We start from the raw sequence: 25,103 nt of genomic DNA, 5'->3' as shown, positions 1-25,103 counted from the left end.
ATCAAAATTTCTTTTTCCCTGGATTCCTTGGGTCACGACGCATCTTCCCATATAGGCCACGCCCATTTGCGTCAGGATAAATTTTCCGCCATTTTGAATTTTCTTCAAAACACACTTTTTGCTCCTTTTCCTTCAATTTTTTTCCAAATCTCACACAAATCGGTACACGTGATCTATGGACCCCTGCGATAAACCTATCCAAGCGGAATTTTGATAGTCCGTACCGTCCGTCCGTAAATGGCTTCCAAAGTTAGCGGGAGGGGCCCGTTTGACCAAAAATGCCATAAATCACGAACAAAACGTCCGGTCAATCCCAAATTTGAATCACATGTCGAGGGTGGTATACTAAACCAATCCCCAAAAGCATTTCTACTTTGATCCATAGGGGGCGCCACGAATGCTCGAAATGTAACCGTTTGATGCAAAAACATGATTTTTGGGGGATCAATCCTCTCAAAATGAAACGCAGGCGATCTCAGGAGTGACGTGACGATGTAATTGGCGCAGTCTCCGACGGTATTCCTCCCGGCGTATTACTGGAGTCCCGACCGCGTCGGCGCAACCACACTCTGCAATTTCCCCGGAATTGCGACGCGTCTAGTTCAGAAATGTTTTGGTTAAGGACAAGAGCATGACTCTGTAATCATGTTTTCAGTCGTCATGCAAAGTGAGAAAGAGAGACGCCAAATAGAGGGAATGGGAAATGTGTCGTGTGCACACATTTACACCGATTGCGTCCCTAAAAAACGCACACACCTCTGTGCCTGCACCCTTTTGTGCATTATACTTTTGTGTGTGTGTGAGGGGGGGGGGGGGTGGGAGAGTGTGCATGTGTGCGTGGCTGTGTGCGTGCGTGCGTGCGTGTGTGTGTGTGTGTGTGTGAGGGGGGGGGGTGGGAGAGTGTGCATGTGTGCGTGACTGTGTGCGTGGCTGCGTGCGTGCGTGCGAGTGAAACGAGAGTTTCAGCCTGAATAATTCTGCAGAGAGCTGAGAGACTTTTTTTTATGGGGCCAGGCTTCCAGCATGGACCCATATTGTTATTCGCATTATTCCGTTTCTTCTTCTGCCACTTTTGGCAGTTCTGGCTGAACCGTGCAGTCGCTTTTTATGAAACTCGGCCATATGATAGATGGTCATGAAAAACGATCAAGAAATAATTCTCACAATCTTTCGTCAAAAGGTGGCGCTATAGCACTCAATTGAAAAATGCCAACTTTGAACAGGTACAACTCATGCCGTGTTTGACCTACAGCCATGAAACTTCGATGCACACATGCGTCTCCTCATGCTGAACAACTTTCACACTCTGACTTTTGACCTCTGACCTTTAGATCTCCCACCATTTGGAATTATATGAAAAACAGTTAAAACCTATCTCCTCCTGGGATTTTTGAGTAATCTGCACGAAACTTTTTACACATGAACTTTGGACCTATACCAAAAAACGTTTGCAAAATATCTTCCATAAGTGAAAAAATGAAGCTTTAATGAGCCAATGAATATTGCAGTTTTATGACAATTATTCATCTGCCCCTAACACATACATGCAGACTTACCATTCTTTGAAACTTTGCAGAAATGTAAAGGGCCATTCCAAATATCACTGAAACCAATCTTACTCCAATTGGTCAAACGGGGGCGCTATAGCAATTTTTTGAAAATTGAAACTTTAAACAGGCAAAAGTCATGCCTCGTTTGGCCGACAGCCATTAGACCTGCTTACACATGTGCCTTGACTAATGAGGAACACATCTATCACGTTGACCAGTAAGCACCGCCCTTAGATTGTCCGCAATCTTGAGCAGTTTGAAAAACACGTAAACCCAGGATTTTTCAGCTATTTGCGTGAAACTGTATGATCTGTGTGATCTCCTTTTTCACAGTTTCTTGTCTGTTGGTGGCTTCTCGCTTAAATGTGTGCCCCACAACCTGAAGGTCACCAGTTCAAGCCTCACTTGGTGCAGACTTCATCTGAGTTGCATTTCACACAACATGACTATCAATGAATACATCTGCAATTGTTAAAGATAACATGAAATACTTAATTGAGTGTTTTTTACATACAGCTGATCTACAATCTCACAACTTTTAAGATAGCAATGAGAGTATGTTTTTTCAATGTATAACATACTTCATTGTGAAAATAGCCAATGTACAATCTGACAACTTTTAATGGTTTGTGAGCTTGTAGATCGGCTACTTTCACTAATTTTGGTTCTGAGGAGATGTACAATTTCTTCATTGGTAAATGGTTTGTGAACGAGTGATCTTAGTGTTAGTGAAACAGGGGCTTGGGTCATGACAGAAGGCAAGAGTTTGTGATCCTCAACAGACAATATCAGCCTGGACAAAGATATAGCACTATAGGTAGTGTTGCAGCTACCTAAGAGTGCTTCATGACCGTAAGGTTGCCGGTTCAAGCCTCACTTGATGCAGACTCATTTAAGTTGAAATGCAAAAAACATGACTCAATCTATTCCGTTTCCATGGCGCTCTCTCTCTCTCTCTTCAATCTATTCCATTTCCATGTCTTTCTCTTCAATCTATTCCGTTTCCATGTCTCTCTCTCTCTGTCTCTTCAATCTATTCCATTTGTCTCTCTCTATGTCTCTTCAATCTATTCCGTATCTATCTATCTATCTATCTCTCTCTCTCTCTCTCTCTCTCTCTCTCTCTCTCTCTCTCTCTCTCTCTCTCTCTCTCTCTCTCTCTCTCTCTCTCTCTCTCTCTCTCTCTCTCTCTCTCTCTCTCTCTCTCTGAGGGGTGGCCATAGCTGAGTGGTTAGTGAGCCCGCCTAGGGAGCCAGAGACTCTGGTTGCCCCAGGTACGATTCCAGGCCAGGTCAGCAAATGTGTCAATGAAATGAAATTTGTCCCTGAGCAAGACTCTTAACCCCTAATTGCTCACAGGCACTCATTGGAAACAAGACCGCAAGGACTTTCATGAACTGACCTGTTAAAGGAATTATCATTTCTCTCTCCTGGCCCCATATTATCGCTGCTTGCAGCTATATTCTTGCTTTGTAATCCTGTGTGGGCGCGGTAGCAGAGCTTGTTTAGGGGTGGAAGGTGTTGACAGGGAATTTCGAGAAGCAGCTGCCACGAACAGTGCAGCGAGGGTTCACCGGGGGGAATCGGAGCCAATTGAGTGAGCAACGGCCTCTCTCTTCTCTCGGGGTCCGGCCTGACCCACACAGGGAAATGGCTGACCAGCTTAGAGTAGACCGGGGGAGACGGCACCGACAGACGGATAGGCACACACCGCGGCGTCTGTTCGCATTAACCCTTTCAGACCGAGAACGCATCCGTGTCATTTTAAGATGTCTTTGGGCTATTAAAAAATTGCAGATCTACAAGCTCATAGCGCGCCATGAGCTTGTAGATCTGCTATTTTTAGAAAAATCGTGAAAATGTGTGCAAATCGTTGAATATCTTTTTTTCCCGTAGCGCACATTTTGAACTCTGTTACAACTTCTGGGGGGTCCCTGGAACAAAAGATTTTGAGATGGGGGTCCGTGGCCAAAATTCATATAATTTTGGGTACCTTGACATGAAAAAGTTTGAGAACCACTGATTATAGCAAAAAAAAACAAAAAAAAACTAGGATTTAGAAGACGAAGAAGAAGATTTGTAGAATCCCCCCAGAAGCACAGATTTGAGTTAAAAATATTTGCTTTAAAAATATGTATATAAAAGGGCCTACTCTGTGTGGAGTTTGCATGTTCTCCCCGTGTCTCCTAGGGTAGTTAATACCCTCACAAAAACATGTAGTAATCCTGGTCACTATACTGCCTCCCCCTGGTCAGCCGGGGCGCCTGATGGAGGAGAAGGGAACTGGTTGGAATAACGTGTTCCTTCCACGCGCTATGTCCAACCAGGGAAACTCCCCCCTGTCGGGTGATAAGAAGCGGCCTGCTTGCTCCTCATGCAGTGAAGGAGGCATGAGCTTCAGCTTGGGCTCTCCCTAGGCTGGCAGAGGGTAGGTAGTGCCCAGGATTACATAGGCAATTGGCACTGGGTGAAAAAATGTGGGTTACAAAATCGTGGGATAAAAAAAAAAAAAAAAAAAAAAGTATATATATTCAAAGATTTGCTCAAATCTTTCACGATTTAAAAAAGAAATAGCAGATCTACAAGCTCATAGCGCGGCCAAGGGGCAAGTCTTGGATATTTACCATGAGCCCAACACGGAAGCTTATGAATGGCCAGAGTGGCGCTGTTTTACCCTGCGCCGACCTGCGGTGTTTAACGCAAGTGAATGGGTTTTTTGAAAATTGTCATAAATTCTATATGCTTCCAGTCGCTAGTTTAAAGTCTCCTTTCAATCATCGTGATATGCGTTTTGCTAAATTATGGTCCCATTTATTTTAAAATTGACGATAAAGTAGGCTATTCTCTAGGAGGGGCGGGATGATTTGATTGACAAGCTACACAACCAATAGCATCATTCCCCGCCCCCGCTCTTGATTGACAAGCTACCCAACCAATAATGGTCTGGTCTCATTCTGCAGGATATGACGCGATATGACGCGATATTGAAAGATGGCGGACCTACAGTCTTGGAACAATCGGCTTCATTTTCGGTCTGTAGAAAGCAGGGGAGTGGCTTTGTCCATCTCATTTATACAGTCTATGAGCGCGGCACTCGGTGCGCTATGAGCTTGTATATCTGCTATTTTTGAATCGCCAAAGAAATCTAAAAAAAGACCCGGTCTTAATGGGTTAAGGAGAAACGCAGGTTTCCACAGATCGCTTAGAAAAGATGCTCTTGTCTAAGAGAGTGTTTATTTTGAGGCAAATATAAAAGTACAGGTACTCATCCAGGCACATTCTTGAGCTATATGTGTTACTAGTATATTAAATACAACCTGTTCATTGTGGGGAAGGAGAGCTCTTTAGGGGCGTAACAGTTCATCTGATTGTGCTTGATTGGCATGAGTCGTGAAGTGATTAGCAGATTGTTCTGTCCTGATGATGGATCAATGGGGACTGAATGATTTTGACTGCAACAGTTAATTTCAAGGCTGTCAGTAAATGCCATTTGTAGACACTTATGTCTGTGGCCTACACCTTTTTTTCCGTTTGTGGAAATATACAGTGGATAAAACACAGTAGTTAATGAAAGAACTTTGTGTGTGTGTGTGTGTGTGTGTGTGTGTGTGTGTGTGTGTGTGTGTGTGTGTGTGTGTGTGTGTGTGTGTGTGTGTGTGTGTGTGTGTGTGTGAGAGAGAGAGACGAAGCGAGAGAAAGAGAGCCACCGAGTGCATTTTATTATTCCTACACATAGGGACCCATTTCAGAACCCCTCACCCCCATTGCCTGCCCATGTCTCCCCAAGTCTACACACAATCTATTATTCAGCAGTTGTGCACAAACAAGTTGAGAACTCGCAGGGAACAGAGCTGCAGGGGAAGGAAACTGTAGGAACGGAGCAAAATCAACGCCCCTCGGCTCAGAGAGAACGTCTGCACATTTGTTTGTGCTTTAGACTCCTATGCAGGGTGCTAATGCCCGAAAAATGGACAGCAAAGAACTGCTAATGGCAGCTGTCCACCCCGTGTTCAAGTCCCAAGTTTAGCAGGAAAACTATGATCACACTGGTAGTCCAAATCAGATTTCCGTGAATCAGACCACCATCAGGTGGTTTGAAATGCGGTTCAAATCCGATTTCTAATGGCGTGTTTCAGTCTGAAGCCTGATTATACTTTGTTGTACGACGGTGTATAATCACGACACCCTCGCAAGTCCTAATGCTGTTACATAATAACCACAGCACCCAATGCAGATCAATGACATCAGAACACACAACTATCACTTGAGAAGCAAATCGGATTTGCCTGCAGTCTGCTCTGAACAATAAATGTATGTAATGTATCCTCAGCCTTCATACCATCATCCGGTGTTTGTTTCATAGGTCTCCAGATGGTTGAGGTTGCGACTGTAGATGCAGTCTATGCACATGGATTGCACTGTGAAACACAGTGAATGCACGAGTAAACGGTCAAACTCATGTCGCGGCCTCCAGTCTAAACCGAGGACGGTTTGATAATTCCAAAGCCTTTCCACCCCTGGTTTTATAATAGCAAACCTAAAGACAATCGGCGAATTAGTCATCCCTAATATCATCGCATCTGCCTTTCAAAATGTCATCCCTGGCTGTGCTCCGTGACGGGGCAGATAGGTTATCAATCATTCTCCATGAGATATCTCTAATGATGGCATTTAATGACACTGGTTCCTGACCACGGGGGCCACTGGATCTGATGCACAACTCCCTAGAAAAAGATGTGGAACCTAACTGTGCCATTATTGCGGGACGGCAGCGGATGATGGTAATTTGCTTCCTCAATGAGTTTCTAATGTGTTTTGGCTCTCGCTCTCCTTACAGTACGGGGACTACGACCCCAACGTTCACAAGCCTGGATTCTTGGCTCAAGAGGAGCTGCTGCCCAAGAGGGTGAGTGGCATCTTCTTTTTTTATCATCCCTGCCACAGGCTACCTGTCATTATTCTGGGCTGGCCCGGGAATGCCTCACTCGTAGCCAACAGTGAAGGATGGTTATTATAAAGAAATATATTCATATATTATTATCTTTATTCCTGGATGCCAACATTTGGTAAGGTTTAACCCATTAAGACCTGGAACGCATCTGTGTCACTTTTTCATTTGAGCTAAAAAGCATTATTTTACACATTGGCTATTCAAAAATAGCAGATTGTTTGTAGATCTGCTATTTTTTGTAAATCGTGAAAATGTGTGCAAGTCTTTGAATAAATATTGTATAAAGCGAACATTTTTAACTCAAATCTTTGCTTCTGGGGGTCCCTGGAACAAAACATTTTGAGATGGTGTCGGCAGCCAAATACATATAATTTTGGGGGTCCTTGACATGAAATGTTTTGAGCAGCACTGATATAGAAACATCATTTTTTTCAGAAAACTGTTAGGATTTCGAAAACATTTGTAGAATCGGCCTCAGGTCTTAATGCGTTAAGAAGGACTGTGTTCATAGTCAGAATATGTGTGTGTATTTTTCATGTGCGTGTGTGTGTTGACTTCTTCATTTCAGGTGATTAACTTGTACCAGATGACTGCAGAGATGTGGGAGGAGAGGATCACGGCGTGCTACGCCGAGCACAGGGGACGAAGCAGGTACCGAGGGTTATTATAGTTAACTAAAGCGAGTGAAATAAGCATTCATTTATTTGAGTCCAGAGCCTGCACTTGTCAGAGAGGTGGACAAAGAATCACAAAGGTGTAGTTTCAGGGGAAATAGAGGGTGGTTGAGTTGTGCACAAGCCTTGACAGAGGAAACTCTACACAGCATCGCTAACAAATGACATCCGACGTTAGAGTTGTTTTCATCATCTTCCGTCCTTGTTGTGTTGTTGACGTTTCGAGCTGTTGTGTGACACTTCTCCACTATCCCGGGTAATCTTATCTGACTGACAGAAACATGATCCTAGTGTTTTCCTCAGCCTGAGACTGGTGCACTTGCACTGCTTTACAGCAGAGTTATTATAGTTTTGACAACAAGAACGCCTTGATTTATACAATCTGAAAAGGGTAGTCTGAAAGAATGCATGACATGGTTAGTTAGTTTTGCGTTGTTCATATTTTTGTATTTATTTAACCCATTAAGACCTGGAACGCGTCCGTGTCATTTTTTGATTTGAGCTAAAAAGCATTATTTTACACTTTGGCTATTCAAAAATAGCAGATATACAAGCTCAAGCGCTATGAGCTTATACAGTATATCTGCTATTTTTGAAACAAATCAATGCTTCTGGGGGTCCCTGGAACACAATGTTTTGAGATGGGGGTCGGCGGCCAAATACATATCATTTTAGGGGTCCTTGACATGAACAAGTTTGAGCACCACTGATATAGAAACATACATTTTCCAGAATACTGTTGTGATTTAGAGGGCATTTGTAGAATCGGACTCAGGTCTTAATGGGTAATGTTTCAGTTAACACTATTTTTGTTTTGTTTTAGTTAACTATAATAACACTGCTTCACAGTTTCCAAATCATCAATGATGCAGAGCCTTTCGAACTTCTCCTGATGTCCCTTTAGGGTAGAAAGCGCTCACTGTCCCAACTTGTTAATGGCCCGTTAACCCAGCACAATGCTCCGGTGTCTCTTTAACATTAGAATGATTTCTAGCCATCAAGTTTTCTGCCATCAAAATGATGCTAATGTTGTGCCGTTTTTCTTTTTCCCGGGACGACCCTAAAAATCGCTAACAGCTCTGGCAGCCAGGCTGCTTCGAGACGGAGGGGAATGGAGGATTTGCGCATCAGTTCTCACTGTTGCGGCGTTAAGGGTGTTCGAGGCTGCGGAATTAGTCTTATCTCCCATAGTGCATGACCCCTAAGGCTTGTTAGGAGAATAGGCTATATGCACAGCAGCCATATTGGAAGGAAATTGGGCCTTCACAGGTGTTACCAATGATACTAATTTTATATTTTATACTACTTTTTAATTTCTACTTTTTAATTTCAAGGACTCCCATAACTGAGAGTGTACAAATGGAACCAAATGGACCCTTACGGGTCCATTTGGTTCCATTTGTACACTCTCAGAGTTACACACCCGTAAGAGGCCATTTGTAACCCCCTCAAGGAACCATGAGGGTCCCTGGACCACACTTTGAGACCAGAATGGAACAGAGCCCTCATTAGTATTATTGGTAACACCTGTGAAGGAAGTAAGAAGAGGCCCAATATTCTTTCCAATATGGCTGCTGTGCAGAGCCTATTATGGTTGTGGCTGTGTGTTTCTGTCTCTGTGTGTGTGTGTGCGTGTGTGTGTGTGTGTGTGTGTGTGTGTGTGTGTGTGTGTGTGTGTGTGTGTGTGTGTGTGCGCGTGTGTGTGTGTGAGAAACTCATAACTAATATTTTTGCCCCCCCCTGGTGCAGTGGCGCTTTTATACATCACACAACATGACAGATGTCACACTCGGTGTGAAATATGGTGTGATGCCTTCCCTCCCCTCCCTTCCCTTCTCCTTCTCCTTCTCCTCTCCTCGCTCCACTCAACTCCACTCCTCTCCACTCTCCTGTCTGCCTGTCTTTGCTTCTCCCCCCCCCTCTCACCTTGTCACCCCCAACACCCCCCCCTTTTGCACCCCATCACCCATCTCTCTTTCATTCTGTCTTTGAACCAGGGATGAAGCCGAGATGGAGTACTTAAAAATAGCCCAGGACCTGGACATGTATGGTGTCAATTACTTTTTCATCAGGGTAAGCTGCAAGGGTTCTCCACTGTCATCTGTGCACGCTAAGCCCATACGACAGAGAGCCGGGCATGTTCGCTCTGTAGCGTAATGGAGATGAAGTACTGGAATGGTAATCCGGCTGTGTTCCGTTCCAAAGTTCACCCCGGATGATTGCTTAACCCATTCAAACCGGGAACGCATCTCTGTCATTTTAGATGTCTTTGGCTATTGAAAAATAGCAGATATACAAGCTCATAGCGCGGCACCAAGCTTGTAGATCTGCTATTTTTGAAAAATCGTACTTCTGGAAGTCCATGGAAGTTTTCTTTTTTTTTTTTTAACAAATGTTAGCTTAAAAAAATAATTGATATATTCAAAGATTCCATGATTTTTCAAAAATAGCAGATCTACAAGCTCATAGCGCGGCACTCGGTGCCGCGCTATGAGCTTGTACATCTGCTATTTTTGAATAGCCAAAGTATAAAATAATGGCTAAAGTGGTTCAAAATGACTAAAATGACAGACGCTTTCCCGTTCTTAATGGCTTAATAGAATTCATAACATGATTTGGATCGCCAACATTTACAGAGGCACCTTTCAGGGTGATTTAGGGAATTATTGAACATCATCCCTCTGTCCCAGTGAGTCACGACCTTGCGTTTTAGAAGAAAAACAAACAAAAAAGATGACTCGTGGAAAACGGCAAGTCACTCTCTCCATACAAAAGGCGAGTCTGTTTCAGAAGTCGAGTTTGGACATTAATCTCGGGCATGCGAGCGTCTGTGTTTCCCCCCCACAGCTGGTCTGCCTCAGCCTAATTCAAACTAATGAAGGCTGGTGGCTGGCTGGCAGCGGCACCTTCGTGTCGTGTTCATATGAAGTGTAAATGAGTGTCGTCTCACTCGGCAGGCAGTGGGGGGGATAGACTCCCGTCTCTAGATAACCACTTTCAACCTGGCATCCATATTTCGGGCATTTTTTTTTTCTCACAAATTTCAAAAAAAATGTCGCAATTCGTTGTGAGCTTATCAGTGGTATAAAGTAACGAAGTACATGTACTCAAGTACTGTACTTAAGTACACTTTTGAGGTGTTTTTACTTTACTGGTGTTTTTAATTTTCTGTACTTTTTACTTCTACTCCACTACATCTCAGAGGCAAATATTGTACTTTTTACTCCACTACAATTATTTCAAAACTTTAGTTAGTAGTTATTTTGTAGATTTTGATTATTATTACAAAACAACATACATTAATCACTTCCGCCCCATATATACTTTGGCTATTTGAAAATAGCCGATCTACAAGCTCACAACGCGTCGCGGTGCGACGCGTTGTGAGCTTGTAGATCTGCTATTTTCAAAAGCTTTTTATCCATTTTCTGCATTTGAAAACTTGTGAAATGGGACATTCTGTGTAATGAGTACTTTTACTATATTTAGATTTCTTTCCTACTTTTACTCAAGTAACAGAATAATTATATATTGCAGTATTGGTACTTTTACTTAAAGGTAGGGTAAGTGATTTTCTTTGGTTAAAATAAGTGTTAGATAGCTCTATATTCTGATAGTACTCATTGCTATAGAGTGTTTGTTCAGTATAAGGAGTATCCTTGTATCTCCAGCTCTTTATAAAACAGAAAATGCATTTTCGTTTCAGTTTCAGTTTCATTTCCAATTTTATCCAATCAGGATAGAGAACTCAATCAGGATATAGATTAAACAAGTGAAATTGGAAGTGATGACACTAAGAAATGAGCTGACAAAATTGGAACTGGAACACTATAAAAATGAAGCTTAAAATGGGTACTTTCTCCTGATTGGCTGAGATTTTGACACCTACCGGAAAATGTATTTTCTGTTTATTAAAGAGCTGGAGAGACGGGGAGACTTCTGTTACTGAACAAACACTCTATAGCAATGATTACTATCAGAATATAGTGCTTTAACCTTTTAACAAAATACCTTTTGTTTTAACCCAAAAATGTCACTTACCTTAAGTAAAAAAAAAAGTGTACTTCTTCCACCACTGGAGCTTATAGATATGCAATTGTTTTGTCGTATGACAAAGTATATAGGGCTTGAGTGGTTAACCGGGGTCTAGTCATGATGCTCTGTTTTTTATTGTGCCTATTCTGTTAAAGGACAACTTTAGTTTTTTACAACCAAGGCTTATATTTTAGATTGTAATTAAAGTAAATAAAATATGAGTGTAAATTTTTTTTAAATTTACTGCTTTCTATAGTTTTAGCAATTTTTGCGATCTTTTTTTACAGTGGGCGGGGGCATTCTGTCCGGTGGCTAAATATGCCTTTTTTTACACAATAACCCGGTGTTTTCTTTATTATTATTTACAGTAGCTCTTCTAGCCCCCAATAACTCACATCTGGCCATCAAAGACCACAGGACCTTTTTTATTGTGTAAAAAAGGCATATTTAGCCACCGGACAGAATGCCCCCGCCCACTGTAAAAAATATCACAAAAATTGCCAAAACTATAGAAAGCAGTAAATGAAAAAAAAAATGACACTCATCTTTAATTTACTTGTAATTACAAGCTAAAATATAAACCTTGGTTGTAAAAAAACAAAGTTGTCCTTTAACGGCGGTTGTTGTTGTTTTTTTTTAGAACAAAAAGGGAACCGACCTCCTCCTGGGCGTGGACGCCCTGGGCCTGCACATCTATGAGCCCGACAATAAGCTGACACCCAAGTGCTCCTTCCCCTGGAACGAGATCCGCAACATCTCCTACAGCGACAAGGAGGTGAGGGATCAAGGATCTGGAGGTTATAGCGTGACATGAAGGATTGTCAGTGGTGGGAAAAGTACTCAAATTCTTTACTTAAGTAAAAGTACCAATACTGAAATATAAAAATACTCTGTCACAAGTAAAAGTCCAGAATAAAAAAAATTACTTGAGTAAAAGTACAAAAGTATTGGCATCCAAATGTACTTGAAGTACCAAAAGTAAAAGTACTAAATATTTGAAAATAGCAGATCTACAAGCTCACAACGCGTCGCGATGCGACGCGTTGTGAGCTTGTAGATCTGCTATTTTCAAATAGCCTAAGTATAAAATAGGGCTAAAGTGGTTAATTTATATTCATTATGTCATAGTGTATATCTGAAAAGTAACTAGTAACTAAAGTTTTCAAGTAAATGTAGTGGAGTAAAAGTACAATATTTGCCTCTGAGATGTAGTGGAGTAGAAGTAAAAGTATTGTAAATTGGAAATACTCAAGTAAAGTACAAATACCTCAAAATTGTACTTAAGTACAGTACTTAAGTAAATGTACTTAGTTACTTTCCACCACTGAGGATTGTAAGTATTTTAGTGTGGATCTAGCACAATGTGAAAGAGTCTTTTTAACTCTCTCAGTGCCAATGAAATAAAAAAATGACTGCGAACTGTGCCAACAAAAAAAGTGCTTAGGAAGTGAGATACATTCTTTTTCAGTCAAAGTTAAAGGAGACATCCGGGCATTTTCAATGTTATCTTTGATGTGTCACTTAGCACTCACCAACATTGAAAGGGTCGTTGCGTTAATCCCATTGAGTCCGTTTCGTCCCGTCTAACGACCCCCTTCGTCGGCATAATGGAGGCGCGGGAATAGCAGAAATTCGCCTATTTTAACAAATGCAAAGTCTGTTTTTTTTCTCCTAGTAGTTATTGTGTAGTCTGATGATACCCTAACAGGCGGTGAAAGTCCCGACGAGCTAACCGCTAATGCACAACGAGCTAATGCTAGTTGCTTATTTCCCCGCCTGGCAACACGAGTTGCCAGGTACTTTTTCTTTTTTTTTTTTTACTCAGGATTTTTCGTTTTGGCAGGGAGGGTATTCAGTAAAAACTCGGGATAACTCGGGGTCTGGCACTGAGAGAGTTAATGGTGTGGCTATCCGTCTATAAGAGGATTGGTGTGTGTGTGTGTGTGTGTGCCTTTTTTCACACAATTATGTTTTATACTTAAAAAAAATAAAATAAGATTACATTGTATAATGGGAGTCAATGGAGCTCAGATTGGCCTGAAAACGTGCCCAAATTTGCTGTTGTACACAATCCACATTGGAAGCCTCGCCCTTCCCATGCGATATTCAGTTTTGTTTGTTTCAATTTGAATGTGTATTTGTGATGGTGAGCAAACTTTTATGATGGTTCATCCTTCTTGTCTCCTTAACCTTTTTAGTTTGCCATCAAACCTCTGGACAAGAAAACCAATGTTTTCAAGTTCAACTCATCGCGGCTGAGGGTCAACAAGTTGGTGAGTCCAATGCGTTGATAAAGCTTCCGTTGTTGTAATGTTTTGTTTGTTTAACCCTTTAAGACCTGAGACGATTCTTAAAAAAAAATCTAAATCCTAACAGTTTTTAAAAAATAATGTAAAAAATATTTTTTCACGATTTTTCAAAAATAGCAGATCTACAAGCTCGTAGCGCGGCACTCGGTGCCGCGCTACGAGCTTGTATATCTGCTATTTTTGAATAGCTAAAGAATTCTAATGTGACACATATGCGTTCCAGGTCTAAATGGGTTAACCCATTAAGACCTATGGCGGATTCTACAAATGCCTTCTAAATCAGTTTTCAGTTTTCTGAAAAACGTATGTTGGTTTTAAAAATACATAAAATAGCAGATCTATAAGCTTGTGAGCTTGGAGATTGGCTATTTTTGTATATCATCATACAATGAAGTATACAGTAAAGATGATAAGTGGTTAAGTAACACGTACTGGTCAGAGAGCTGTTAGTCGCAACTCTTACTCACAGCAAGGGTTCCTAATTACGAGACCTCGTTCTTACAGTTTGGTATTCTTGTCTGTATTGTCCAGATCCTGCAGCTGTGTATAGGGAACCACGATCTGTTCATGCGGCGAAGGCGTGTAGACTGTCTCGAGGTGCAGCAGATGAAAACCCAGGCCCGCGAAGAGAGAGCCAGGAAACAGGTACTGATACTGAGCAGTGTTGCCATGTCCGCTTGTTATAAGCGACTTTGGGCTTGTGTTTCTGTAAGGTTGCTTATACATTTTGGTGTTTGCGGTTGGGTTGCGGTTTTTGGGCTTGTTTCTTAACTCGTTCCCTGCCAAGAACGTAAAAAAAAACGTAATTATTTCCAATTACCAATTCTGCCTAGGACGTAAAAAAACGTAATTTTTCAAAAACTTTGATTTTAAAAGATCTCACCGTCCTTCATCTCTCGCGGTGACACATTTCATTGTAGCACACCCGGATACGGAAATGACGTCAATCCAAGATTTTCGTTTCCGCCTGCTTCTTGTTTAAGTCCCCCTCTAAAACGGCATGATCTCGGCTTTGTTTTTTCCGCCGTGGAACGCTGTTTAGAAACGCTGTTTAGAAACGCTGTTTAGAAACTGCTACTACTGCGAAATGGAATGTCGCCGATTGAAAATGTCTTCTCTGGGCCACTCACACAACTACCCTGTGTGTCTACAAACAGTTGAACACGCGATCATAAGGGATTTAGCGAGGTCTGTGGCGAGCTGAAAAAGTAAGTGAGTTTTCCGTTCACATGGCGAAACATGGTGTTTTTACGCTGGGCTGGTGGACAGAGACTCCGCCCCGATCGGAATGTCTGTTGTCTGAGCGACGTGCACGTATCGCCGGTGTGTTTATAAACGATTGGACTTGCGATCATAATGAAAAAAAAAAAAAATGAAAATGTTAAAGTTATAAAAAACACTAAATCGCTGGCAGTGGGCAAACAGACAGAAATAAGTCTGGCAGAGAATGAGTTAAGTGTAATTGCTTTTTTTATTATTATTTAGACCAGTGGTTCTCAAATACTTTCCTGTCGTGGCCCCCCAAATTAATACGTATTTGTCCCCCTAACCTCCCACCTGAAAATGTTTTGTGCCAGGGACCCCCGTACTAGATTTGTGTTGTTAGAATGTATCAAAAACAATACAATTTTCCACGCTCACAACGCGTTGCAAGCTTAGATCAGCTATTTTCAAATAGCCGATGCATAGGTTTAAAGTGCTCATGTGGTCTATAGTCGCTTCTTTTGGGCTTGTCCTCATAGACCTGGTTGCTTATTTCTCTCGCAAAATCTGGCAACACTGATACCGAGGGGAGGCGTTGCTGAATTAATAATATGTCACATTCTGTCCCCCAAGATCCGTCTCCGAATGTGTTGACATGCACGGTAATAATTTGATCATACGCCAATTAAGGCAACACACAGCTTATGGAAACGATGTAATGATCAATCATACTTCGATTAATAAACTATTATGTAAACACACCGCGCCCCCAATCTTAATCAGAGCACGGTCTTTGTCACGGTGAGCATAACCTGATTAACACAGACCAATTTATGCACAATCCTTCCATTCCATTTATTTAGGGACATCAGATTTATTCCAGGTTATTAAATGTGTGCGTGTGTAAAAACCTCACTGGGTATAGGAAATAAAAGAACGGAGAAATCTGACTGCTAATCCAAACCATGCTAAACGGGTTATCAGACTAGTTGCATTACCCCAACACAGTACACCTCCTTAAACGGACTCGTTACCATAATGGGCCCATTGCTTTCTGATTGTTGTCCCATTTCTCTTTTGAAGTCTACGGTACTTTCTCTTTTGAACTCTACCGTTCAAATGCTGCCATACTTTGTTTGCTAGAGCTTTGCCGGCGGGTCTCTTAACACATCGGGTGCCAAACACGGTCTGAACCGTGTGTTTACATAGTGGCGGTTCCGAAGCTTCGGTGCCGTTCACGGTCTGAACCGTGATTTCAGTCTTTTTGTTTTTTTCGTTTTTCTCCGCGCGGGCGGGGCTAGAGCAGCTCTGGAAGCACCCATTGTAATCCTGCGAAGGAAGTTTCAGATCACTCACCGGAAACACTTTTTTTTCCCCCATCCGTTTCCTGTCTATTTCCTACTTTGAAACGCCTATACCTCCGAATCTGTTTCCTGTGGGGAAAAACGGTCATGCGCGATGCGCGATCCCCCCCCCGTTGTAACCCGCGAGGGGAATGTTATGGTTCCAGCCTGTAGCCAGACTCATGGCAGAACATGAATCGATGCTTTTTTTTGCGTGGATTTGCTCGTAAACAGCAAAGCGCAGTCAATGGGGAGAATGCTGGCACCCACGGTAAGTTGTTATGAAAAAATGCTGGCACCCGATGTTTTAAGATGACTCTAATGTCGGTCAGTCGGTTCGGTCGGTGCCATAGGATTTGCTGTGTACCATGATAATGCACCCCAGCAGAGAATGAACCCCATTGATTTTGGTGACCCTATGGTCTTTCCTATGGTGCCTTCTTCTTTTGAATTAAATATATATAGTATGGCCCCCAATTGGGCCTCTAAATATAACTTTCCTACCCCCTCCCCTCCATTTTTAACCCCTAGTGAGATTGGGATGGCATTGCAAGCTACAAGCATTGGGATGGCAATGCAAAAATCAAACCACTTTGGTCCCTTTTGAGTTAAAGGACGACTTCACCGCTTTTCAACCTATCTTCATATAATTGGTCCTCACTAATACTCATGATAAAATGGTACAATTTTTTTCTACTTGCTCTGTGTCTCATAGGAGGGCTGTGGACAGTCCAGAAACCCGTCTACCAGTGACATCATCGTTAGGCATGATTTTTTTTTCCAACAAGATTTCACATTTTTATTTAGATTTGTATTAATACGAGAACAATGGCTTCTTTTATTGCATTACAACTTTCCAGGACTAGAAAGCCTGCAGTTTCTATTAGCTTGCTTGGATTCCCCATTGATGATGTCACTGGTAGACGGGACTCTGAACTGTCCACAGCCCTCCTCTGAGACACAGACCGAGTAGATTTCTTTTTTACCATTTTATCATGAGTATTAGTGAGGACCAATTATATGAAGATAGGTTGAAAAGCGGTGAAGTCGTCCTTTAAGGAGCAGCACAGCTTCTAGAGGCTGCTAGTGGGGCTTTTAGACTTTAAGCCATGTTCCTCTCGGTCTTCCGTCTTTGCCGCTTTCAATCTCCCTCTCTCTCTCTCTCTCCCTCTCTCTCTCTCTCTTTGCGTGTCAGGTGGAGAGGCAGCGTCTGGAGCGGGAGAAACGTCTGCGGGAGGACGCGGAGAGGGCGAGGGACGACCTGCAGAGGAGGCTCGTTCAGCTGCAGGACGAGGCCCACATGGCCAACGAGGCCCTGGTGAGACTCTGTCCCCCCTGCAGTCTCCTTTGTTCTATCCCAGTGGTTTTCAACCCTTTTTTTCATGCCAAGGACCCCGAAATTGATATACATTTGGCCGTGGACCCCCCATTTGAAAATGTTTTGTGCCAGGGACCCCCCAGAAGCAAAGATATCAGTTAATTTTCGCTTTAAAAAATATGAATATTCAAAGATATGCACACTTTTTCAAGGATTTTCAAAAAATAGCAGATCTACAAGCTCATAGCGCGGCACTCGGTGCCGCGCTATGAGCTTGTATATCTGCTATTTTTGAATAGCCAAAGCTAAGTGGTTAGAAATGATTGTGACGTTATGTTAACTCATTTAGCTGGGGAACCCCCTGGTACTCCCTCAAGGACCACTGGTGGTCCCCGGACCACTGGTTGAAAACCACTGTTCTATCCCACATGCACTCACCGCCATCACTCTTTATCTCCTGCTCCGTCCGCGTTGCACAGCTGCGTTCGGAGCAGACGGCGGACCTGCTGGCGGAGAAGGCCCAGATCGCGGAGGAGGAGGCCAAGCTGCTCTCCCAGAAGGCGGCCGAGGCCGAGGCGGAGATGCAGCGCATCAAGGTGACGGCCATCCGCAGCCAGGAGGAACGGAGGCTCATGGAGCAGAAGATGCTGGAGGCCGAGATGCTGGCCCTCAAAATGGCTGAGGAGTCGGAGAGGAGGTGTGTGTGTGTGTGTGTGTGGTAGTAAAGCCTGATTTATACTTGGTTGCGGCACTGGCGTCGTGCACCCAAATTTAGCCGATCTACAAGCTCACAACGTGTCGTAGATTGGCTAGTTTTAGTGCAAGGAAGTATAAATCAGACATAAATTGGACGCCTGCATGTGGGAGTGCATTTTTTTTTTGCTTTTATTCACGTGCGCAGGCATGCACGTGCACACGCCATTTGCAGAGTTTTAGATAGTTTTCGTTTTATTCCTGAATCGTACTTAAACTTTCCCAAGTTTCCGTTTTTTTTCTTCTTTTTTTCTCCCCCTTCCATTTGAAATGCTAATTCCCCTGATCCGAGTCAAGTGTCTCACGGGAGCATCAAAACTGATATTTCCACAATATAACTGCCGGGTTGGCTCGTGTGCCTTGAAAAGTAGCTCGATGCCACCAGAATGAAGCGTTTTAACTTGTTCGTTAAAGCTGCAATCCATTATTTTGAGTGAATAAAAATGTTATCTGTAACCTATCTGTATTATAGATTATGTTAGTCCTGGGGATTTGTTTCCATTGTGTTTCCTCCTAACAGTTGTGTTAGTTATATTGTATTAACATAATCTACAATACAGATTGTGGTAATGCATGAAGCTGAAAGCGTAGTATCTCCCCTGCCCAAACGGGCCTTCCGTCTTAGCTCGGCAGTAGAAATGTCTGCACTCGCGTGGGAGTTTGGTGTGCAAATAAACCCTTGACGCCTCACGGATTTGTTCTGCAGCGAACCAAGCCGATACGCGTGATCTCCTTTTAAATGGTCCGATTATAGCGGGGGAGATTCTAATGACTGGTCCCATGTCATTCCATTTCGGTCTTTTGTCTGAGCACTGCACTTGAGGTGCGGGTAATCATGCATGTTCACACACACACACACACGCGCGCACATGCACACAAAATAAAATGAGAGAGAAGCTTTTGTTCAGTAGCTCCTGCTAGTTCATTGTGCTAGTTAATTATTTGCAGGAACACTGATTAACAACGCGTACCTGAGTCAAATGCAATTACTCGATGCTGAAGCCTAAGCACATTCGAACCGATTCTGCAATTTATCTGTGTAATGCAGTTTAATTGCTACGAATGCTATACTGTGCAACATAAGCACCTAACCACTGCCCCGATCACCTTTGCCTTTCTATTTTAAAGCTGATTTGAGGGTCAATAATCGCTTATGGCAAACTTAGCATTTAGTTCCCTTTGATATCACTGCAATGTATAAAATATCACGAGACCATCACTTCACAACCTCTGCTATGCCATTTACACATTTCAAACGAGCACCATTAACCACTCACCCGACAAACGTAATTCCTGTACATTTTTCTGAGCACTGGAGTATTTTGAACCCGGAGCACTCCACAGGCAAATCACTGCGTTCCACTCGAACCCTCAGCGAGGCACGTAGCGCCCACCACGCCAGTGACGAAGCTCCCAAAAATATTTTCAGAAACACAAAACACGTATCGAGTAGTGACCCACCGACCGCCAACCTTTAGCATGCGATGTCGGGGTGCAAGAGTTAATCGAACCTACTCCCTCGATTATATAATTAAATCGAGTATAAAAATAATTGGTAATTGATGCATTATAAATGATGAATATTTTGGGGTGTGTCATTATAGGTGAAAAGTTCGATTCAAATCTAGTGAAAATAGCCGATCTACCTTTGTGACCTTGTAGATCTGATATCTTAAGTGTTTTGATTATTTTAAGAACATAATCGCTAGTTACAGCCCTATAATGTGATGTGAATGCATTGCCCAGCGCCATGCAGTCACAGGCGATTGCCTGCTCGGCCACCTCATTGATCATCCGAGCAGTAAATGGTGACAGTCCACCCCGGCAGTATTTTTTTTTGCGGATTAGATTTTAGATCAATTCCATCCCTCTTCCGCGTGCCAATTTTGACCACATGTCTGTGCCTGTGTGTGTGTGTGCCTGTCTGTCTGTCTGTTCGTCTGTCACCTCCCTCCCTCTCACAGGGCGAAGGAAGCCGAGCAGTTGAAGCAGGATTTGCAGGAAGCACGCGAGTCGGAGCGCAGGGCTAAGCACAAGCTGCTGGAGATCACCAGCAAGGCTGTCTACCCGGTAACAGCCTGGAAACACACACACACACACACACACACACACACACACACACACACACACACACACACACACACACACACACACACATTGTATGCATAAATGCAACACACAGCCGTACGTACTGTACAGCTGTGGTTTTCAAAACCAGTGGTCCTTGAGGGAGTACCAGGGGGTCCCCCCCCCAGCGAAATGAGTTAACATAGCGTCACAATCATTTTTAACCACTTAGCTTTGGCTATTCAAAAATAACAGATCTACAAGCTCATAGCGCGGCACCGAGTGCCACGCTATGAGCTTGTAGATCTGCTATTTTTTGAAAATCCTTGAAAAAGTGTGCATATCTTTGAATATTTATATTTTTTTTAAGTTAAAATTAACTGATATCTTTGCTTCTGGGGGTCCCCTGGCACAAAACATTTTTAAATGGGGGGTCCACGGCCAAATGTATTATCAATTTAGATTAAAGAGGTTGAAAACCACTGCTGTACAGTACTGTATATATACACACACAATCATTTCCCAGTATTCATGCATAAGGCAGGAAGATGCTTGCATAAAGAACAGGCCCGCGCAGACAAGTCGGCCTACGCGAACAAGCCGCCTACGTGAAAATCCACACAGGGGCAAACACTTGGACAGAGTGAGAGTCTGTGCACGCACGAATGCAGACAAACACACACACACTCACACTCACACTCACACTCACACTCACACTCACACACACACACACACACACGTGCTGCACAATTCATATGGGGAAACGTTGGAACACGTTCTGGTCGCATTAACCTAGAAGAGGCTGTGTGTGTGCACACAAACGCAGATGCCCAATAATCTTGCCGGTCATCTTCATTTGGCCTCTGGGAAATGGACATATATGGCGACGACGCCATGCATGCCAGACCGTATTTATCTCCTCCCCGACACATCTCCGGCACAGTTGGAATGTATAGATAATGGATTTCCATTTATATTGTATATTAGGTCTACTCCTTTTTCTTTTGCGTTGAGTGGTCCATTCTCTTTCATTCCCCACATCCATGCTTCATTGGGAAAGTGCATTCGAAGATGGCGCAGTCAGTGTTATGTGTGTGGCATTCACTGTCTTTTCCCATCGACACAAGAATCTAGTCTTTCTAAATTTTTCAGTAAACCTATATTCTTTTCCCTCTGTTTATTTCTCTTCAGTGCAACTTAATTGGAGCTAATTGATTTAATCGATGTAACAAATGTATCAATAATCCTTCTGTTAATTCACCATATCTCTGTCTGTTTTATTTTGTAAATCTACTCTCTTGGGAGATTGTATGCATAGGCTTCCCTGATAGGCCAACCCAAACCGTCGGCTTCACGGACTGATGGTCACGTTTGCGCCGCACTTTGTTAGTATAAATCCCTGCTTGACTGAACCAAAACGTCTGCTTGACCGATTGTCTGAGCTTTGCATGACGTTAGTGATCATTGTGAGCTTTGTTGATCTTCTGTTTTAACAATGTTTGCGTGGCACCAGTGGTTAATCGATTCATTGATATATAAAAAAATATTAAAAAAAACAAATTGATAGCTGCAACCCTAATTTTCAGTCCCATCATCAGTCTGTAGCTTATCTTCCCCTGATCACTTCCTGTCCATCTCTCCCCTCCTCCCCCTGCTCTCGCTCTGAGCCGCAACCCCCTGCTCATCTCCCATGGTTCCATCTCTCCTGTCAGTCACTCTGCATTTCCTCCTCGATCCTCCCCTTATCTCACTCTCACTTTTGCACCCCCCCCCACCACTCCCCCCCCCCCCTCCCCTCTCTACTTTACAGCCGCAGCCGTCGCCGGCTGACAGCATGATGCCGCCCGACCTGAGCTTCAGCAGGGAGAACCTGAGCTTTGACTTTAAAGACACCGACATGAAGCGCCTCTCCATGGAGATCGAGAAGGAGAAGTAAGTGAGGCACCGGGGGCGTACCATTTAATCGCAGTGGTTCTCAAACTTTTGATGTCAAGGACTCCCAAATTGGCCGTGGACCCCCCATCTGAAAAATAGAAATAGTACCAGAGCCCCTCAAAAGGGACGATTTGTGTTAAATAAAACATTTTCAAAAATCTTTCAAGATTAGTCAAACCTACAGAAAAAAAATAGCAGATCTACAAGTTCATAGCGTGGCAACGTGTTGTGATCTTGTAGATCGGCTATTTTTGAATAGCTGAAGTCTAAAATTGAGTTAAAAACCACCCTTTATTCGTTGGCCGGCCGGTCTGCCAGCCTTGGCACAACGTAGTTAGTATGGTTAACAACTGATGAGTTCAATTCAATTCAATTCAATTTTATTAAAGTGTCAAATCACAACAAGTTGTCTCAAGACACTTTACATGTAGAGAAGAGACCCGACAATCCCACCCTGAACAAGCAATTTTTGCGACAGTGGCAACGAAAAACTCCCTCTTAACTGGAAGAAACGTCAGGCAGACCCTAGGCTCTAGGGCGGCGGCCTTCTGCCTCGACCGTGTCGGGGGAAAGAAGAGAGAGAGAGAGAGAGAGAGAGAGAGAGAGAGAGAGAGAGAGAAAGAGTGGGGAGTGATCGTCAGCTTCAATACTGGTTTCAGTACAATAACCCAATTCAATCAGATTGAGGACCCCACAGTCTACCAACACTTTTAAAAATGGACATAAAACATACCTTTTTAACAAAGCATTTTCTTAGTTTCGTCCTGATGTCTTTTTTTCTATGCCTTGATTTCTTTTAGTTGATTTTTAGTTTTTAATATATTTTTTTGCCCCAAGTAGAGTCTTATGTTATGCCATTGTTTTTAAACCCTGTAACACTTTGAGATTTGTAAAAAATACTATTATTTGGTTGAGCACATTTCCACTTTTACGGCAGGAAGGCTTTGTTAACGCACGCTTTCTCTTGAGATTTCGGAAGCTGTCAAGTGTCAACCTTCCAACATTTGCTGTCACTGCCTGTCAGCTGCTGGCATTCAGGCTTTCCTCTACAGCCCTCGAGCTGCAAAAACAAGTACAGAAAAGGGAAAAAGAAGCTTAGAAGTAACTACATGAACCCTAGTGTCCTTATTCTGGGGGTGACGTGTTTCAAAAATAGCAGCTCTACAAGCTCATCAGGTAGAGATTTGGGAAAAAGGAGGGGACCAAGTATAGACCCCTGGGGGACCCCGGTAGCTTACTATGGTCTCATGCCATAATCTTTATTAATCATGGTATTGATGAAGTATTGGTGGTGTTTTTTTAGCGGTGCCAACCGCTCTATATCTGACTTTGTCTGTGTGTCCGTGTGTCTGTCCGGGTGTCCTCTGTACTCTTATTGGCTGGGCTATAAACAAATATTGATGACAACATCAATACGGGGCTCATCAAAGGCACCGCTTCCTTCACACAGGGTGTGATTTTACTCTTAGTTAGTTACACAATATTGTTGTTATAGGTGAATTCTCTTTTAAAGTTTGCTATTTCCATTTGGCTAAAGGAGACTAGTTTGTCAATGCGGGGACAATGCTACCCAGACTTACTTCGTATAGTGTGGCTTTCTGGCTTTCCTTAACAACGCTGCATTGTGATTTGTGCATCTTCGGTCATGAACAGCAGGTCTAGTAACTTGCTTTTGATGCCTCTGTTTTATTGTAATGTATTTTATCGTCCCTTGTTCTATGTTTTTTTTTGGGGGACTGCGGATGAAAATTTGCATCACTGCTAAATCCGGTGTATTTACACTGCATTATTATGTACTGTTCATTAATATGCTCTGTCCCGTCTGAATAAACAAATAAAGTAAAGTAAAGCCACCATTAGACTATGTCTCGTTAAAGCTGAACCGTAGCAGGGTTGAGCTACCCTTTGGCTAGTGCTGCGCAATCATGGTTAATGAATTGCTAATTGGCTCCACCCACCTGCGCCTACTGTTTCCCCTCAGGGTGGAGTACATGGAGAAGAGCAAGCATCTTCAGGAGCAGCTCAACGAGCTCAAGACCGAGATCGAGAGTCTGAAGCTGAAAGAGAGGGAGACGCCCCTGGACATTCTTCACAACCAGAACGCTGAGCAGGGAACCAGCAAGCACAGCAACTTCAAAAAGGTACAGCCAGTAGCTGCCGGCAGGATGGACACGGTTCAAACGCGAGACACCCACATTGCACCAACACTTTTTATATACAGACCATGCACAACTCCCCAGTTAGCAGCACTCAACACACTCAGAACAGGGGTTCTCTTATTGTAATCTAATGAGAGGGCAAGATATTTTTTCCTTAACTCAAGGTTTCATGACGTTCAGTTTTACCACACATTAAAAGTCTTTGTCATGGTCCTTCAAACGTGTATAGAAAGTTTTAACCAAAAATTCCACTCCATTGATCCATGGCAGGTGTTTTTCTCTCACATTTCTAAAGCCTTTTCAACTGCAATGAAAAAAGAAATCTTTGCCTGCGGGTGTCGCTGGTGAGGGATTTTGCCTGTCTATCATCGCCTCTGCTCCGCCCCCCCAAAAGAAAGGATAGGGGAGGGGAGGGGCGAGGAGGAGAGTGGGCGGGATTAATCGACAGTGACCTCACTGTCGAAGGGCCAAGCTCAGATTACTTTTCAGCCTAATTATTCAGAAAACCCCAGACCACAGAAAATCCACTGAATGTTCAATGTTCAGATTCTTTGGGTGTAATTGAGGTCATAAAACCCCCCAAAAAACATACAAAATAAAAAAAGTGAAAATGAATGTCATAGAACCTTTAACTCAGAAGAGTAGAGAAATCAGAGGGAAAGATAAGGCAAAACATGGGTCCCCAGCTGGAATTTGAACCCGGAGGTGTCCAATCTACCTTAATTCCTGCCATCTATTAACTGTCAATTCATCTCTCCACTCCAGCATCACCGTCTCACCGTTCCTATTATTCCCCCCCCCACGGT

The 25,103-nt window shown here is 43.0% G+C and overlaps 1 protein-coding gene across 1 annotated transcript in view; it reads left to right on the top strand.

Moving 5' to 3' along the window:
- Nucleotides 1-25,103, top strand: part of nf2a (NF2, moesin-ezrin-radixin like (MERLIN) tumor suppressor a) — a 44,484-nt gene that overhangs the window by 11,854 nt on the left and 7,527 nt on the right. Inside the window, exons 5-15 of the mRNA XM_084056294.1 lie at nucleotides 6,388-6,456; nucleotides 7,070-7,152; nucleotides 9,173-9,248; nucleotides 11,851-11,985; nucleotides 13,409-13,483; nucleotides 14,051-14,164; nucleotides 17,261-17,383; nucleotides 17,863-18,080; nucleotides 20,101-20,206; nucleotides 22,014-22,135; nucleotides 24,120-24,279. Coding sequence (XP_083912420.1) covers nucleotides 6,388-6,456; nucleotides 7,070-7,152; nucleotides 9,173-9,248; nucleotides 11,851-11,985; nucleotides 13,409-13,483; nucleotides 14,051-14,164; nucleotides 17,261-17,383; nucleotides 17,863-18,080; nucleotides 20,101-20,206; nucleotides 22,014-22,135; nucleotides 24,120-24,279 — 1,281 coding nt within the window. The remainder of the gene's footprint in view (nucleotides 1-6,387; nucleotides 6,457-7,069; nucleotides 7,153-9,172; nucleotides 9,249-11,850; nucleotides 11,986-13,408; nucleotides 13,484-14,050; nucleotides 14,165-17,260; nucleotides 17,384-17,862; nucleotides 18,081-20,100; nucleotides 20,207-22,013; nucleotides 22,136-24,119; nucleotides 24,280-25,103) is intronic.

Source organism: Gymnoscopelus microlampas (genome assembly GCF_963454915.1).
Source record: "Gymnoscopelus microlampas genome assembly, chromosome: 4".
Classification (NCBI taxonomy): Eukaryota; Metazoa; Chordata; class Actinopteri; order Myctophiformes; family Myctophidae; genus Gymnoscopelus; species Gymnoscopelus microlampas.
Note: the sequence above shows the minus strand (reverse complement) of the source record. Positions and strands in the feature narration are given on the sequence as shown.